The 16,272-nt window shown below is 37.1% G+C and overlaps 3 protein-coding genes across 5 annotated transcripts in view; 1 reads left to right on the top strand and 2 right to left on the bottom strand.

Moving 5' to 3' along the window:
* fkbp10b (FKBP prolyl isomerase 10b) overlaps positions 1-4,705 on the top strand; it is a 22,975-nt gene extending 18,270 nt beyond the window's left edge. For both annotated transcript variants that reach the window (XM_042767386.1, XM_042767387.1), the window contains 2 exons: positions 926-1,089; positions 1,534-4,705. In XM_042767386.1, coding sequence (XP_042623320.1) covers positions 926-1,089; positions 1,534-1,722 — 353 coding nt within the window. In that variant the 3' untranslated portion in view covers positions 1,723-4,705. The remainder of the gene's footprint in view (positions 1-925; positions 1,090-1,533) is intronic.
* klhl11 (kelch-like family member 11) lies at positions 3,758-11,631 on the bottom strand. The gene is made up of 2 exons (XM_042767385.1): positions 11,019-11,631; positions 3,758-7,202 (listed from the first exon to the last, which is right to left on the bottom strand). Exons 1-2 carry the CDS (start codon positions 11,549-11,551, stop codon positions 5,615-5,617), a joined length of 2,121 nt encoding a protein of 706 aa, XP_042623319.1. The 5' UTR covers positions 11,552-11,631; the 3' UTR covers positions 3,758-5,614.
* Positions 11,632-14,737: 3,106 nt separating this feature from the next.
* Positions 14,738-16,272, bottom strand: part of aclyb (ATP citrate lyase b) — a 69,650-nt gene continuing 68,115 nt past the window's right edge. For both annotated transcript variants that reach the window (XM_042767383.1, XM_042767384.1), the window contains 2 exons: positions 15,695-15,771; positions 14,738-15,397 (listed from right to left, as the gene is read on the bottom strand). In XM_042767383.1, the coding sequence (XP_042623317.1) occupies positions 15,303-15,397; positions 15,695-15,771 (172 nt within the window). In that variant the 3' untranslated portion in view covers positions 14,738-15,302. The remainder of the gene's footprint in view (positions 15,398-15,694; positions 15,772-16,272) is intronic.

Genomic DNA, 16,272 nt, shown 5'->3' on the forward strand with positions numbered 1-16,272 from the left:
GAGGAAAACAATAGAACGAATCAGACCAACTAGAGAGCAACAGTATACTAATGCTGTGACAAGTCTCAGTTAGTCCAGCACAGTACACATAGCAATGTTTTATTATTATTATTATTATTATTATTATTAATAAAAATAAATTAGAGTAAATAGAATAGGTATGTGCTAGTATTAATTGGTCAGGTGGTGGCGAAAAAGATGTGTCTTTAGATGTTTTTTGAAATGGCTTAAGACTTAACTGTTTGAAACGTGCAGCTTTTTACTTCCTAAGATGTTGATTGATGCACTAGAGTCATGCGGATTACTTGTGGATTATTGTGAAGCTTTTATCCGCCATTTGGACTCCTATTCTGATGGTACCCATTCATTGCAGAGGATCCATTGGTGAGCAAGTGACGTAATGCCAAATTTCTTTAAATCCGTTCTGATGAAGAAACAAACTCATCTACTGCTTATATGCTTGGTGGGTGAGTAAGGGTGTATTCACACCAGGAAAGTCCGCTAGTTCAATTGATTTGGTCCAGACCAAATACACTTTCACATTGCCCTTTTTGCAAGTGAACCAGATATTGTAAACAAAACCACACGTGTGCTAAAGGTCATCCATTCATTGGACAGAAATTCTCAAGTGTACCAGAGTAAAAGATCCACACCAAGAGGGGAAATGAACTTAAGTTCAATTCAGTCGAACCAAACAAGACAAGTGTGAATACACCCTAAATTTTTAGCAAATTTAGGGCAAGGCAAATTCATCTTTTATTCTGTGTGTGTGTGCAACTCCACATCATCTTGGATGGCCTGCAGCTGAAAATTATAATTTATTTTTCAAACAGCAACAGAATAAGGAACACTGCAATAAAAGGTTAATGAATTATTTTCAGTTTTTTGATAAATGTGCATCCTTGTCCTGTTCTCATTTTTCTAGCTGGAATTGTCCCAGGGAGTGCAGTGCTGCGGTTCGAACTGGAGTTGGTGTCTCTGCAGAAGGGGGTTCCAGAAGGCTACCTGTTCATTTGGCTCAAAGAGAGTCCGGTTCAGTTGTTTGAGGAACTAGACATCAACCAGGACCAACAGGTCTCTTTAGAGGAGGTCAGTTTTAGCATAAAAATGATGATCACAATCAGGCCCTGAAATGTGTGTTATCTTGTGAAGACTTTACCTGTCAGTCAAATAATTTCTTCCTGAGAGAAGTGGATGGTTCTTGGCCAAAATAAGCTGCAAGGTGGACCTGTGTGAGACCACGATGGAACAGACTAGAGGTTAAGTGCCGTACTCAAGGGCACAATACAAACTCACTGACTAGTTACTATAAGTCATGTTACATTGCTAAATATAGGACTTGTTTGGCGCTTTTATATTAGCTTTTTCTTTACTATTGCTGAAGTACTGTATTAACCTCGTCACTGTTTTTATTCAGGGCACATGATCTTTGTAACTTAATACTTGTTTTAGTAAGTGCCGCAGTCACTTGGGTAAGAAAGCAATGGTTTAGTTTTAATCCTCACTTTACTACTGTACCTTGTGTCTCCACAGTTTTCACAGTTCATCAAACAGCAGGTATCAGAAGGGAAAGGTCGTCTTAAACCAGCTCAGGATCCGGATAGTGTCATCATGGATATGTTCAAGAACCAGGATAGGAACGCTGATGGTCTGATCACTCAGGATGAGCTAAAACTAAAAGTGGATGAAGATGCAGAGAAAACACACCATGAAGAACTGTGAAACTCTCATGGACATTCACAAAAGCATGAGAACAAAGCAACAGACTCATAATCCTGAGGCTGAAAAAAAGACCAACATGCTTTACAGTATTAAAAGTTTGTACATTTTTAATGTCTCATATTTTTGTATTCCTAAAAATGTTGGATCTCAAAAATGCATTTGTGCCACCTAATAAAATGTTCCAAAAGTATTTGCAAACATTTTATTTTGAAATGAAATATGATGACAACCCTTACAAAAAAGAAATGTATTCAAGTGTGCTATTGGTTTACTTCTTTTAGACTTAAAATAAGAGCATATACTTTGTCTAGCTTTTATGTACTACACAAAATTATACTCAAGTATACTTGGCTTTTACTGACAATACAGAAAGTCAAAGTTTATTTGGCCTATACATGTAATTCATAATTTGATCAATATAATTAAGTATTTAAATATAATTATTCTTCGGTTTGGAAAAATTTAGATTTTTATGTTTTTGAAAGAAGTCTCTCATGCTCACCAAATTCTACATTTATTACTGTATTACTATATTATGTAATATATGTAAATTTCAGCAGCCACTACGCCAGTCTTACATGATCCTTTAGAACAGGGATCCTCAAATCTTGTCCTGATGGGCCAATGCCCTGCAGAGTTTAGCTCCAAACTTGATCAAACACACCTGAACATGTTAATCTAGGTCTTCCAGAATCATTAGAAAATCAAAGGTAGGTGAGTTTGAGCAGGGTTCGAGGTTAACTCTGCAGGGCAGTGGCCCTCCAGGGCCGGATTTGAGGAAACCTGCTTTGGAAATAATTCTAATATGCTAATTATACAAGTATACTATTAAGTCAGGGGTGGCCAAGGTCCTGGACAGCCACAGTCCTGCAGAGTTTTGCTCCAACCTTGCAACTTTCTAGTAACCCTTAGACCTTGCTTAGCTTGTTCAGGTGTGTTTGATTTGGGTTGGAGTGAAACTCTGCAGGACTCTGGTTCTCCAGGACAGATTTTGGGTACCCCTGTATTAAGTGCAAAAATATTATATAAATAGTAAACTAAAAGTATGGTGTTAAGTTCACTTAAAAACCAAGTATACTTGCAGTATAAAAACTATAAAAGTTTTCCTGTAGTATAAATCACTATTGCCTGTAGTGTAGATATAGTATAGTTGCAATACAAATTAAAAACTCAAAATGTACTACTTTTACTGTTAATGTACACTTTTACAAACAGCAGCAAGCAAAAGCAAAAAGCAGCCAATTTAGTCCCAATAAGTACTGAAATAGTAGTTTAAGTTTACTACAAATACATTCATTTTAGAACACTTGCTACATGAAGTATAATTGGTAAATATACTTGAACTCAATCTGCTTAGAATGATAAGTGTAATCTTCACACATGAATGATTTGTTCATTTGTCCTTTTATAATACTGTTCTGTGATATATGATTTTCCATCTGTAAGTGTTTTTAAGGTGAATGTAGATATTTTGAAATTAGCATATAAGCAGATAACTTGAGTTTTTACAACTTTCTGGATGTAGCGGTGTTTAATGTATGCTATTTTTGCCTTCTTATTCAATTCAATTCAAGTTTATTTGTATAGCGCTTTTTACGATACAAATCATTGCAAAGCAACTTTACAGAAAACTAAGTTTCTACAATATTTAGTTGTAGTTATCTTTGCATTGGTTTCTATTGGACTTTATGTGCATACTGTATATGTGTGTCCACCAGTCACCAAAACTGTGTACACTTGAAATAGCAAAAGGTTTGCTCATTAATAATTTCTTTATTGTAATATGACCATATTATTTCCTACAGTGACTTGCTCAAACCATGCACAGTAACAGATCTCATGTCAATTTGCACACAGTCAAGCATATCAATTGGGGAATAATCATATTCTACGTGAAAATGTGTAATTTTGCATTAAACAATCTAAAATTAACACTGTAATCCACAGTTATACTGCATCAAAAACATTTCAGCAGACATAAAAGTACTTCTGGAAGCACTTCTGGAAGGGTAAGAACTAATGTTCTTGGACAATATCAGATTTTTAATAAATATTTATTGCAAATCACGGAGATCCACAACATGTGCATACCTTATAACACATGCAAAGAACTATATTCACCCTTCAAGACTTTAAAACAATGAGCAGCCTTAACATCCCAGCTACTCCTAATGTCAGACACTTTCACCATCGACATACACATACATACATACTCATTTTCTCTGTGCAAGAAGGAAAGAAACAGATATAGATCTTAAACACTATTAAACCACATCTCAACATGAGAGACACAAAACCTACATTTCCCATTGAATACAATATCTAAAATCCTACAGAGTCTCCAATATGCAGGAAAATGTTTGAAAAAGGCTTAATATTGTGTTCACTGTATGTCTCATGGGGTTTTTCCCTGTATGAAATGACAATGAAACTCTGCAAGTCAATACGAGAGCTATGGATACACTGTGAAAGCCATTTTTATCTTGCATTTAGTAGAGATTTTAACATCGAAGCGTTACATTAGTTCAGCTAAGATGACGTACTTTAAGACTTTGGTGTGGACTGTAGTAATGCCTAAATGTTCTTCAGGTGAACATTACAAAACGTTTTCTGGTCTAGATGGTGCCAATGATTGCTTGACAAGTTTTCACCTAAGTGAATTGCACTGAGTTTTCTTGCAATAAAAGACATCAAACATCACACATTGTAAAAGAGAGGAAAAAAGTATTTGAGGAGATACAAAATGGGAATGTAGATGAAAGATGAGAACTGATTTCCAATTTAGAAAAAAATATTATAAATAGCGATATATATGTAACAAAGACAAGGATGCAGTGAGGGTTCTCAGTAGATGCCTTACTAAAATTGGAATGGATAACTACAGTTGACTGATGGGAAATGTTATCATAATAATTGACAGACAATGCATGACAGAACACAAGCTGAGGCGGCTAAAATAAAATATGCAAAAAAAAAAAAAAAACCTTCCATCAAGGAAGATTTTGAAATGGCATAGACTGCAACACCAATGACAAATTATTTTTAAGTTTACAAGGTCCTGCCCTTAACACTGAGGTAATGGATCTTTGACTATATTCTGAATGTCTAAGCTTTTCCAATTGTATTAGATGTAGCCTTTATGCATAAATAACTGATGCCATAACTTTGTCTTTATTCCCCGTGCTTTAAAGTTGAAAAAGAACAAATATAATCAATTAAAACAATAAGAATAAAGATTAAGACAAGGGCTAATGCTGAAATTAAGTGCTTGTAGTTGTGAAGAATGCATTTTTGCAAATGTTAAAGATTGTGAAAGAATTGCATTCAAGTGCCAAACAAGTAAAATCATCACAATTAAGACCAGGAACTAATTAACAAGTGAAGGGAATATAGATGCAGTGGTTCTTTTTGTAGTTATTAATGGTTTGTTTTTTAACGGTTCAGAAAACTGTTTTGAACTGATGATTCATTACAGCTGGGAAAATGGTTGAACATGAAAACAAACAACCTAAAAACCCACAAAAGTAGCAGGACAACCATCACCACATGGAACGTTATGACTCTAGATAAATTATCAAAGTGCAGCATTCTGCAACTTGCTGACAGCAGGAATAAGGCAAATTCATGCAAGGCCATGAAACAATGTTTCATGTGTACAGATATGTACAGTACAAACGTATCTTTTTTACATATTTATATGATTCCATTATACAAAATCACATTGAAAATACTCTCTTTACTAGCTTTAGCCATTTCATTCACTGTCCCAGTGATGAAATGTCACAAGTAAACAAATAATACACATCTGAATAAGAATGGGATCATGGGAATGATGAAGACACTAAATTATCATGATTTTTGCAGCACTTTTTCTATTGAGCAACAAGGGCTCTCAGCATTCAATCTGTGATTGTAACTGCCTGCGTAGTGTTAACGTGCGACGGTGTAACTGTTGCATTTGCTGCATACGGTCCCTCTGGCGCGCCAAATTCTGTGGCATTGGGTAACGCTGACAGCCATATAGAAAGCGGTAGGGAATGCGAACGTGACATGCTGTGGCACGGCAGCGTGGCTGAGGCATGGGCGGCAGAAGCATCCAGCGTTTGCGCTCAGCACAATAACGGTATGCCTCCTTGCGATACTGCTTATCCACATCGTCACTGTTCTTCCAGCCACCAATCACAAACACATCATCACCAAGATAGCAGATAGCAGCACCCTCAATACTTGTAACCTCTGGGGGAAGGCTCTCAAGAATATCATCAGATATCCTTGCACTGATCTTCTGACGAGCTACATCGTCACGTACGTTGATGTAGCTCTTGGGACAGCAAGAAGCCGTGTGGTAGAAGTTAGTCGATGCTACAGCCATTTGGAACAAGCAGTAGTTGTCGATAAGTGGTAAGGAATCGACTTCTTGCCACTGGCGACTGTCAGTGTCATAGCGAGTAGTCACTGTCTTCAACCCATCATCGCTGTCAGTATCTATGGGCGTTCGCGCCATGACATAAACGTATCGATCTTCGACACTAATGGCCTTGACGTCTCTCAAAATCTTAGGAGCAGATTCTAGGTTGTGCCACTTGTCTTGGTCAGGTTCATAAACACTCACATCCTTAAAGCCAGGGCTGAAGTTGCCATGACCACCAATACTATACAGAATATTTTTGATGCAGGTGAGGCCAAAGGAATGCTTGCGTGTGGTGAGGTTGCTCACTTGTTCCCAGGTGTTGCGATTTGGATTGTAGCGCTCTACAGTCTTGGCAAACCCTGGCTCCATGGACCCAGCCACATATACATGGGTATCAGTGGCCGCAATAGCGTGACCATCCAGATGGTTATGGATGTGTGGCAAATTGACCCAACGGTCTTCGTATACAAAGTACCCTACGCACTCACTCAGGTAGTCACCTCCTTCAGAGACTCCGCCGACCACCATGATAACATCCATGTTCTGGCCAAATCTTGGTTGGAATGTGGCCATGTATGAAGCCCAGAACTCTGTATCTGCTGATTTGAGGTTCTCAAAGCGGATCGCATGACCCTCCACAGCCTCTGACACAAGCTGTAGGCAGGCTGCATTCTGCCCGACCAAAGGCTCATTTTTCACAACTCTTGTAAGATACGTTGGCTTTATCTGTGGCAGCCTGAGAAGACGAAAAAGCTCCTCAAAATACTTTACCCGTTCTTCTGAGTTCTTCTGAACCCATTTGACCACTGCATCAAACAAAATCTCCTCAGAGTCAACTGTAATCTCTGCGTCTGATAGCCAGTCTCTGACCAGGTGGAATGGAAGCGTGTAAAATTCCTCATCCTGGATGACTTTGTGGAAGTTGCGACGAATCATATCAGCAGCACGTAATGCCAGCTGATCCAAAGTGTACATGTGTGCAAGGCTATGGACGGCCACACAATTGCCCAGGCTGAGCTTCCTCTTGAGAAATTCTCCACAAAAATCCTTCAACTGCACAAGCAAGAACCTGTAAGTGGAAAAGAAAAGACATTGTTTTAGGCTTTACAAAAACCCACAACATGAACAGGCAAGATATATGATGTTGGTGCTCTTGTTTTATTTGTTCTAGCAGTCAGCTAGGGCTGAACAGTATGACATGGCGATGATATAAAATGTCTATCAATAGGCCTAGAGATTTTTCTATATTGTGTATATCACAGTATCAAAATATACACATGCGGTGCAGGACTGGTAAAAGTTACTGACACCTAAAAGCTATAATATAATATAATAATATATAATATAATATAATATTTCACATCTTTGAATACATTCATTATTAAGGCTATTAGTGCGCCAGCCACCCAACTATAACAGTAAGCTTTGTTCTTTTGGTACTTTTAATATAAAACAATAAGTCTCAGCTTTCAAATTCTGTCAGATTTATAGCGAAATACAAACAATATGCAGGGCTTGCAAAATTTTTAAATTCCAGGTAGTCCTTAAAGCAGGCACTCTTCAGATTTTGGTAGCCCCAAATTAATTTAACTAGCCAGCAGGCTGTGCTTTTGGACAAAGACTATAGAATACCCAAGACGTGTCACTCGTATAATTTTGAATGGGGAAAAACGCAACGCTCTATCGAACGAATCTCCACCTTCTGGGTAAAAGGGCCAATTGCTAATCCGTAAATCTGCGAGTCACTGCAGCTGTTGTTAGAAGCGAAGCCACTAGCCAAGTGGCCTTTAGCCAAAAAAAAAAACCGTTAACTGCTAATGCTAACACTGCCGCTTTGACAGTACGTGGAGAAGGAGACCAGAGGCTGTTTTTTTTTTTTTAATGGACGCCAGTGGAGGAGAGGCTTCGCTACACTTAATAAACAGCTTTTCAGAGGAAACAGCTTATCATTAAATGAATCAGCAAACTATTGGCTAATCTTCAACATGTTTTACACTAAAACTATTTTTAAAGTTTACACAGAAAAAAATGCCATTTTATTAGAAAAGTCACTGTCTTTTAGCAAAACAGGTGGGATTCAGCTTTCTGCACTTCTCATTCATTTCTATGGTATCTGTAAACGGCGAATGAGTGTCGCACAACTCTGAAATACTGAAATTCAATTACGTCAAAGTTGAAATGTGATTGGTATAAGGCACACGTGATCCAAGTTGACCTTTACACTTTCTCTAATAGTAAGTAATACAGACCCTCTCATCTCCCTATAGTAAGACAATCTCTCCCTGAAGTATCGATATATCGTTTCAGCCCTAGTACAGACTGAATGGTGGCTCAACACACTCAACCACTGCATGAGCATATGATACGCAAACTACATCTCTCGGTTGAATAAAGCAAACCAGTCTCACACTAGTAATGTTTTTAAGGATGATGACTATAATCAAGATAAAGATGCTAACAGTGACAAACAGGAGTCGTACATTAGGCATGCAGGAGTTATTGATGTGCAAAAATCCTGTGTGTTTGTCATATTTTTGTATGAAAACATTTCAATAGCCTTTATACATCAAAATGTATGTCCTGCAACTGTTTTATAATGAATGCTGGCCAAAGAAGTCTATTTAAAACTGCAATGGTCAGTGGTTTAGTCATTTTGAATGGATCCGTGAATGCAGTCAAGGCAAGGTGTACGTTATGTCAAAAGGGAGGCTTTCACTGTCTTTGACTTTAAAAACTCTTTGTCTCAACATAAATGCAGAATACTAATAGTAGCGTAGTCCAGCAACAACAAACTAATAATGTACAGACAACACTGGAACAATTCTGATCTTACTATATTTATTTGTGTGAATTCTGTTTGTACACTATATATTAGAATGAAGATTTTCACAGAGAACAAAGGACATAAATTGTTACAAATAAGGACAATAGTAACCCAGATAATAACACAGATGATGGAGATGTCTATATGATGCATTTTTAAAGCATTTACTGATAAACAATATGCCTCTAAATCATTTTAATTAAGATAAGAGGTTTGTAGACGACAGATGCTTTCCAGATAAAGCACTTTTTTAACAGACAGACAGGAGATGTGTTTACTGGGTGTATGCATTGTAGGCTAATCAATTGCCACAGTATACATCAAAACCTCACTTTACTGCAAAGCAAGTTAAATTATGTTGATTAAAACAGCCACAGTCAGGTAAAAAAGTCATTGTAAGCAGAGCGATATACAATGCAATTCAGCAGGCAAGAAATAAAACATGCAGCAGCGATATTACAAATATCCAGAGCACACCATTGTATCGGGGGTCTGAATAGGAATATACAGGTTAAAAAAGTAAACCAGTAAAAATAAGACGACCTTGAAAATTTAGGGAATACATTGTTGTTTTTTAACAGATTAATAGTTTTTTGCAAAATAATTATTTTACATATTAATTAAAATAACTTGTTGAAATATTAATGTTAGTGCAGCAATGTTGTGCATGTGTTACTTTGTGTAACTCTAAAGGGCAGCACTAAATAAAAAAAATGTCTTATTTCATGTATAGATTCTAAAAAAAGGTTTACGTATTTTTCGGACTATAAGTCACACCTAAGTATAAGTCGCATCAGTCCAAAAATACGTCATGACGAGGAAAAAAACATATATAAGTCGCACTGGACTATAAGTCGCATTTATTTAGAACCAAGAACCAAGAGAAAACATTACCGTCTACAGCCGCGAGAGGGGGCTCTATGCTGCTCAGTGCTCCTGTAACCTATCAGATCGGCTGCATATTTTACCATATTTTACTGCAGAATAGGATTTTATTTTGGGGGGCATTTTGTTTGCATTCAGTCTTTCTCAGTTGTCTTTAATTTAATATTTCAGTTAACAGTTTTCAGTTGTTTTCAGTTAATGTTTTCAGGGGTATGCTACAGGAGCACTGAACAGCATAGAGCGCCCTCTCGCGGCTGTAGACGGTAATGTTTGCTCTTGGTTCATTTGTCTTGGTTCATGGCAAATTAATTTTGATAAATAAGTCGCACCTGACTATAAGTCGCAGGACCCGCCAAACTATGAAAAAAACTGCGACTTATAGTCCGGAAAATACGGTATAAACTAAAACACAAGCTATGATATGATCACTTTCTAAATGTATATGTTGAACAGAGCAAAATGTGATAATTTACTCTCAAATCAAATTATTGATCAACTCACATGGTATACAGTTCCAATCAAACATAGCAACAAAATAACATCAAACCTCACTTTTTTTCTTTTCTTTTTTTGCTTCAACATCGGAACTCAAAATGTAACTGGATTAAACCACTGACTCTCATGCTGTCTTTATGCACAATTTTCTCAACTTTTGGACCATGTGGATAACAAGAGCTGAAACATTTTCAGATACCTTTTTTGCAGAATAAAGAAAATTGTATGAGTTTGGAACTACATGAGGGCGAGCAGATGATGGGAGAATATTAATTTTTTAAGGGAAACATCTTTATGTAGGAAAACATAATGACATTAAAAAAAAAAAGTTTATTATATCCCAAAATGGTGGACACATCTATAATACTACTGAATCGGAGTATGCTTTTGATGTCTAAAATGCTGCTGCTTAAGAACATACCCATGCTCAACAAATGCTGTCGATCTGAAATATCATCTATGATGTCCAGAAACGCAGCTTATTCAGAAGGTACCCATGATACCCAAAAATGCTGCAAAGCGTTAATGACGCCTATAATACCCAACGATGCCAAAACCTAGTTCTGAAGGTGCATGTGATGCTTAATGTGTAGGCTATTTGTGATCAAACATACCAACAAAGCTGTGTAGGTAGGCTGCTCGCTGTGTTCTGACACTCTATGATGCATGATTTTCTCTCACCTGTCCGCCAGCTCCAGAACCTCATGCACGTTCGCAGTGCTCACTCGTATCTCGCCCGTGTACATGAACTGGATGACGCTCTCCACCGTCTCCTGATCGAGGCCCGCCTCGCTGCTCCACTCCTTCATCTCCACCCTCCGCGTCACCGACTCCGAAAACTGTCCCCCGAGTAGCGGCGTGAAATAATCCGTGGCCGCAGCTAAGACAGAGCGGTGGGCGCTGAACTCGAAGCTGTTGGAGGCTCCCGGGGCGCTGCTGAACGCCAGTGTCACGTCACAGAAGAGCCCGAGCTTCCGCTGCTCGTTCTGCCGCCGGGAGAGCTCCGAGCAGTGGGTCGCGGAGGCAAACTCCTCGGCCTCCTCAGACTCTCCTTCTCCTGCCAGAGCGTTCGCCGTGCTTGGCCCGCCGCTGTTTCGGCTGGCGTCCTCTGGATTCGGGGCGGCTGCAGCCATCTCGGTGTCCGCGCGGTCGGTTCGTAAAGTGCGTAGTATGTTGAGGTGGTGGAGCACACTCAAACATACACACTCCAACATAAACAGCGCTCAACACGCACATGCGCACACGCACCATACATACACCGCAGGAGTCCCATTGACGTTACAGGAACTTACGCGAGACATGCTGATCTGGGAACAGATAAATAAAGAAATAACATAAAAACATCATATTGTTTTGAAACAGCATAGAAATGTGTTATAAAATAAATTGCACATTATGTCAGACTTGAACCCCACTGTTGGATCTAGGCCTACATTCGGCTCGTAATTTTAATTATTGCATAAACCACGTCACGAATGGCATATTTCAATCAGTGCTTCTAACGGTTGGATTTGGATAGGGAAAACTCTTGTGACTTTTGTGGTGTTGTGAAAGATCTGTGATTCATCTTTTTTTCAGTGTGTATACTCAATATTATTTTGGATAGATGTCTCGAACTTCATTTGTAGGATGTTTGGAACATACAAATTGAAATGTATGATGTCATATTTGTTTTTCTACAAGATATTATTGATTCTAAAAGTACAATTTATTTTCTTACACAACTAATTATTTATTTTATTTGGGAAATATCATATTCATGTAAAGAAATGGGCTAAAGCTAAGCTAAATTGTGAACATATATATTTATTATTATTTATATACAGTCGTGGCCAAAAGTATTGACAGTGGCATAAATTTAGTGTTTTGCAAAATTTGCTACTTAAGCTGTTGTGGTGTTCATTTACATTGTTTCTACAAGTATTGGCAGTGACATAATCAAGAAACAATGTGAATGAACACCACAACAGTTTAAGCAGCAAATTTATCAAAACCTGTTTTTATACAGTCTATGAGCAAAACACAAAATTTATGTCACGAAAATCTTTGGAATTATTTTGTCATAACATCGATCATATCGAAACTACCTCAAATTGCTGCTGAAACGAACTAAGAACTCTTTTAGGGTCTTTATTATTATTAGACCTGTTATTCGTAGTAGTCCTAGTAGTAGTAGTAGTAGAATCTATTGACTCAAATTATAAACATGAACGCAAATATATTACTGCACTGTAAAAAAAAAAAAAAATTGTTGATTTTTTAAATCGTATTTTTTTCTTCGTTGTGATGCAGTTGTTTCAACATGCGTTTTGAGGTTTTCATTCAACTTTCAGCTAGTTGAGGGCTGAAAATTTTCTTGTTGTCTGGACAATGGAAATGGCAAAATCTCTAAATAATTTTTTACAGCGTGTTGTACATTGCAGGCTAAAATAAATGGTTATTTTACCGTACACTTAAAACATTCAAAACCCTCAAGCTTTTAACATTTCAGATACATATAATACAAATATACTTTGAAAAAATACTTTGTGCCAACCCAAATTTTTCTGCAATTTAGCAATTTGATCAATATAGCTCTACAAATTGAAATTATGACTTCATGAACAATGGATCGTCCATCCATCCATTTTCAAAACCGCTTGTGTGTGCAGGAGCCTGTCCCAGCAGCATCTTAAAGACTAGAAATAGAAAAGATTTCAGCCTAATTTGAATTCAAATAGAAAATACTGTATTTGTATGTTTGATCCCCCCCCCCCCATTTTGTATTCAATGTTTTTTTTTAATATTCAAACTGAGGCATTTTGCATTTTTATGTATTTGTGCTAAATCTCTACTGTATACAAAGCAGAACTTGCTTACTGGTTTGAATATGAATCACGTTGACTGGATGGTCTTCATGACTTTCTTTATTCCATGTGGTCATGTCATCATAATAATGTTTGTGTATTGGAACACAGATGAACATAAAATTAGAAAGCCACCTGCATGTGACCTCTTGACTTCGTGGTTTGCTTACTTTTTCTTCTTGTGCACTGGTTCACTAAACCAAACAGAATCAGAATGCCAATCAGAATGATCAGCATTATTACAGTGAATATGGACATTTTCACCAGAACTTATGAACACATGGTTCACTTCTGCTCCAAGCACAAATATTAATATAGGAAATAACAAAAAAGAAGAAAAATCTGGGTTATTTAGTTCTAAATTACATACATCTGATATTTTCTGGATTATAAAATATTTTGTTCAAACACCTGCTGACATACTTTAATGATACACCTTTTTAAGTGGAAAATGAGCAATGATTATATAGCTTTCTAACACTCAGAACACTCTGTAACACTCTTAACATGAACAGGTATTTACAAAGACCACATTGACTCAAAATAAAACTGGTCTCACGATGACACCGGTTCACCGTCGAAAACATCTACACTGGGGACGTGAGAAATCAGAAATGAAACTTGGAGCAGTGCATGAATGTTGCCTGATCTAATGAATCATGTTTTTGTGTTGTTTACCTGCAAAGATGGAAGATATGGCAACAGGATGCACTAGAGGAAGAAGGCAGGCTGCCAGAGGCGGTGTTATAAAGTTGTGGCTGATCAATGTATTTATGCCTATTATCGAGAGCTTCAGGTGCTACCTGTTAATTACTGTATATTGTAACTAAAGTAGTAGTGTTCATTTATTGTTCTTTTTTCTAATTTAGAACCACTCAAGTTTCACAGCAAGAAGTGCGAGTGCATCACATCTTCTGAGACAGCTGGACTGTGATGAGATCATGAGGACTGAGGGTGAGTTTACTGTCATAACCCAAAACATACATAACATTGGGGGGTGGGCTTATGATGTTGTTTTTTAATTTGCCTCAGTTTGTAATAATGTAAATACATTTATATAAAATAGTAACATTTTATGTAAATTTCACTTTAAATAAGATCAACATTTCTCAATTTCATTCATGGTAATAACATAAAAAATGTTCCTGAGATATAGATCCGGAGAACCATTACTTATAAGTGTCTCCAGGGTACGCCACAATTTGACAAGCTGACAAAATGTCTGATCTGGTCTCTGGCATCAACAAGGCATTTCCACCCAAAGAATTGCTGCTCACCAGATATTTTCTCTTTTTTGGCCCAATCTCTGTAAACACTAGATGGTTGCCCTGTTTAACTGTTTCCCTTTCTTCACACCCATCAACAAGTCCTCTGTAAATGCAGCATGTCGACTCCTCCAATTCATTGCAAGGCATCAATTTGTTATTGAAGATAGAATCAGTAACTTCACTCGCAACATTTTAGATTATTCTGATATGTACTCAATGCCATTAGTGTAAGAGATTACCCTTGACCAATTTTGAATGCCATGGAACATATGAAAATTGTCCAACATAAATAACCAATAAAGAACTTTATTTTAAAAATACTAGAATTTTGCACATAAAAACACCACCATAGAAGCTAATTTAGTTTTACATTTCTGTTGCAGTAATTTATCCCAGATAGTGATGAATGTGCTTGGTATGAACCTCCACTTTGCTAACACAAGTTTCAGGGTGTATACGCTAACATTTCATAACAGGTATCATTTGAGAGTATGCTTTAGAATTTGGTGCTCTGCATTCAGACTATTACAACTGGCAGCCTGAAGAGACATGAAACTTAATTTGTTAATCATAACCAAAGCAAAGGAAGGTGCATTGAAGTGTTAGTAATATAAGATGGTCAATGACACCATACCATAAAAATGAAGCTTGCTTTATAAGCAACCGTTTTATAAATTCAACTGAGAACTGTCATGCTTTAACATGTGTGTTAGCAACTACTATTTGTCAGTATTTTGCTAGTGTTTCTCTTTGGTTACGACTGAATAATTTACCCCTTCCCACTATGATAAAGTAATAAAATAAACATGTTCCCACATATTTATCCAAAATACTTATAACATTTTCCAGGTTTACATAGACATGTGCTCAGGAAGGACGTAGGAGATATCATCCCACGGGTGGCGGTAGAGACCCTGCTTCAGACGTTTCTGGTCCAGATAGTGACCTGTTGGATTAACAGTAAAAACAAATATTAAATATATAAATAATTAACAATATCATAAAATGTAATTTGTTTGACCCACACAAATTATACATACTTCCTCAATTTTCAATGCAATTTTCACAAATATATTTGTCTCTTTGTGAAATCAAAATGGAAAACAATTTAAAACAATCTCAATTCAAAAACAGAAATTAACAGCAAACATTTTGGGTAATAGAGGTTATTTTTCCAGCAGATATTCAGTTTTAGAACTGGTGGGACTGGGTCTGAACAGTAAAGAGTAATTCAGTGGTTTACCGATGAAACCAATGCTGCGTCCCAGAACGAAGATTCCATTAAGGGTCCCAATCTCCACAAACTCATCTGCCTCATCCCTGCAATGCATAAACATACTCAAATGCAATTTAGATACATGATCTGTACAATGACATTCAATAAATGTCAAATTAACTAGTGAAGAATATACTCTGCATATAAAGAATGAGCACTAGACAAACCAGACATTTGGATTTCAGACATCTGAAATCAATAGGGCTGCCCCCAATAGTCGACTAAACGTTAGTTGACGAGAAGAGGCTTAGTTGATCAAAATTTTATCAGTTGCAGAAAAAAAATCCACAGAAAGTTGCAAAGTCACTTATTCCTTGACAGATTATTAACAGCTAGTCTATTAATACATAAGTCAAGACATGCAAACGTTTGTTTCGTTCATCAACCTCAAATGTGGCTTATCTGAAGCATGTAAGTAGTAGCATCATTACATGGCTAATTAAGTGTACACCATTCAGGTGTTTGTGAGTGTGGAAGCTGAATAGTAGCGTGCTCACTGCATGACAGCTAACTTGGAGTCATCGGTGCGATCATTTGCATTTAAC

The sequence above is a fragment of the Cyprinus carpio genome, chromosome A12 (assembly GCF_018340385.1).
Source record: "Cyprinus carpio isolate SPL01 chromosome A12, ASM1834038v1, whole genome shotgun sequence".
Classification (NCBI taxonomy): domain Eukaryota; kingdom Metazoa; phylum Chordata; class Actinopteri; order Cypriniformes; family Cyprinidae; genus Cyprinus; species Cyprinus carpio.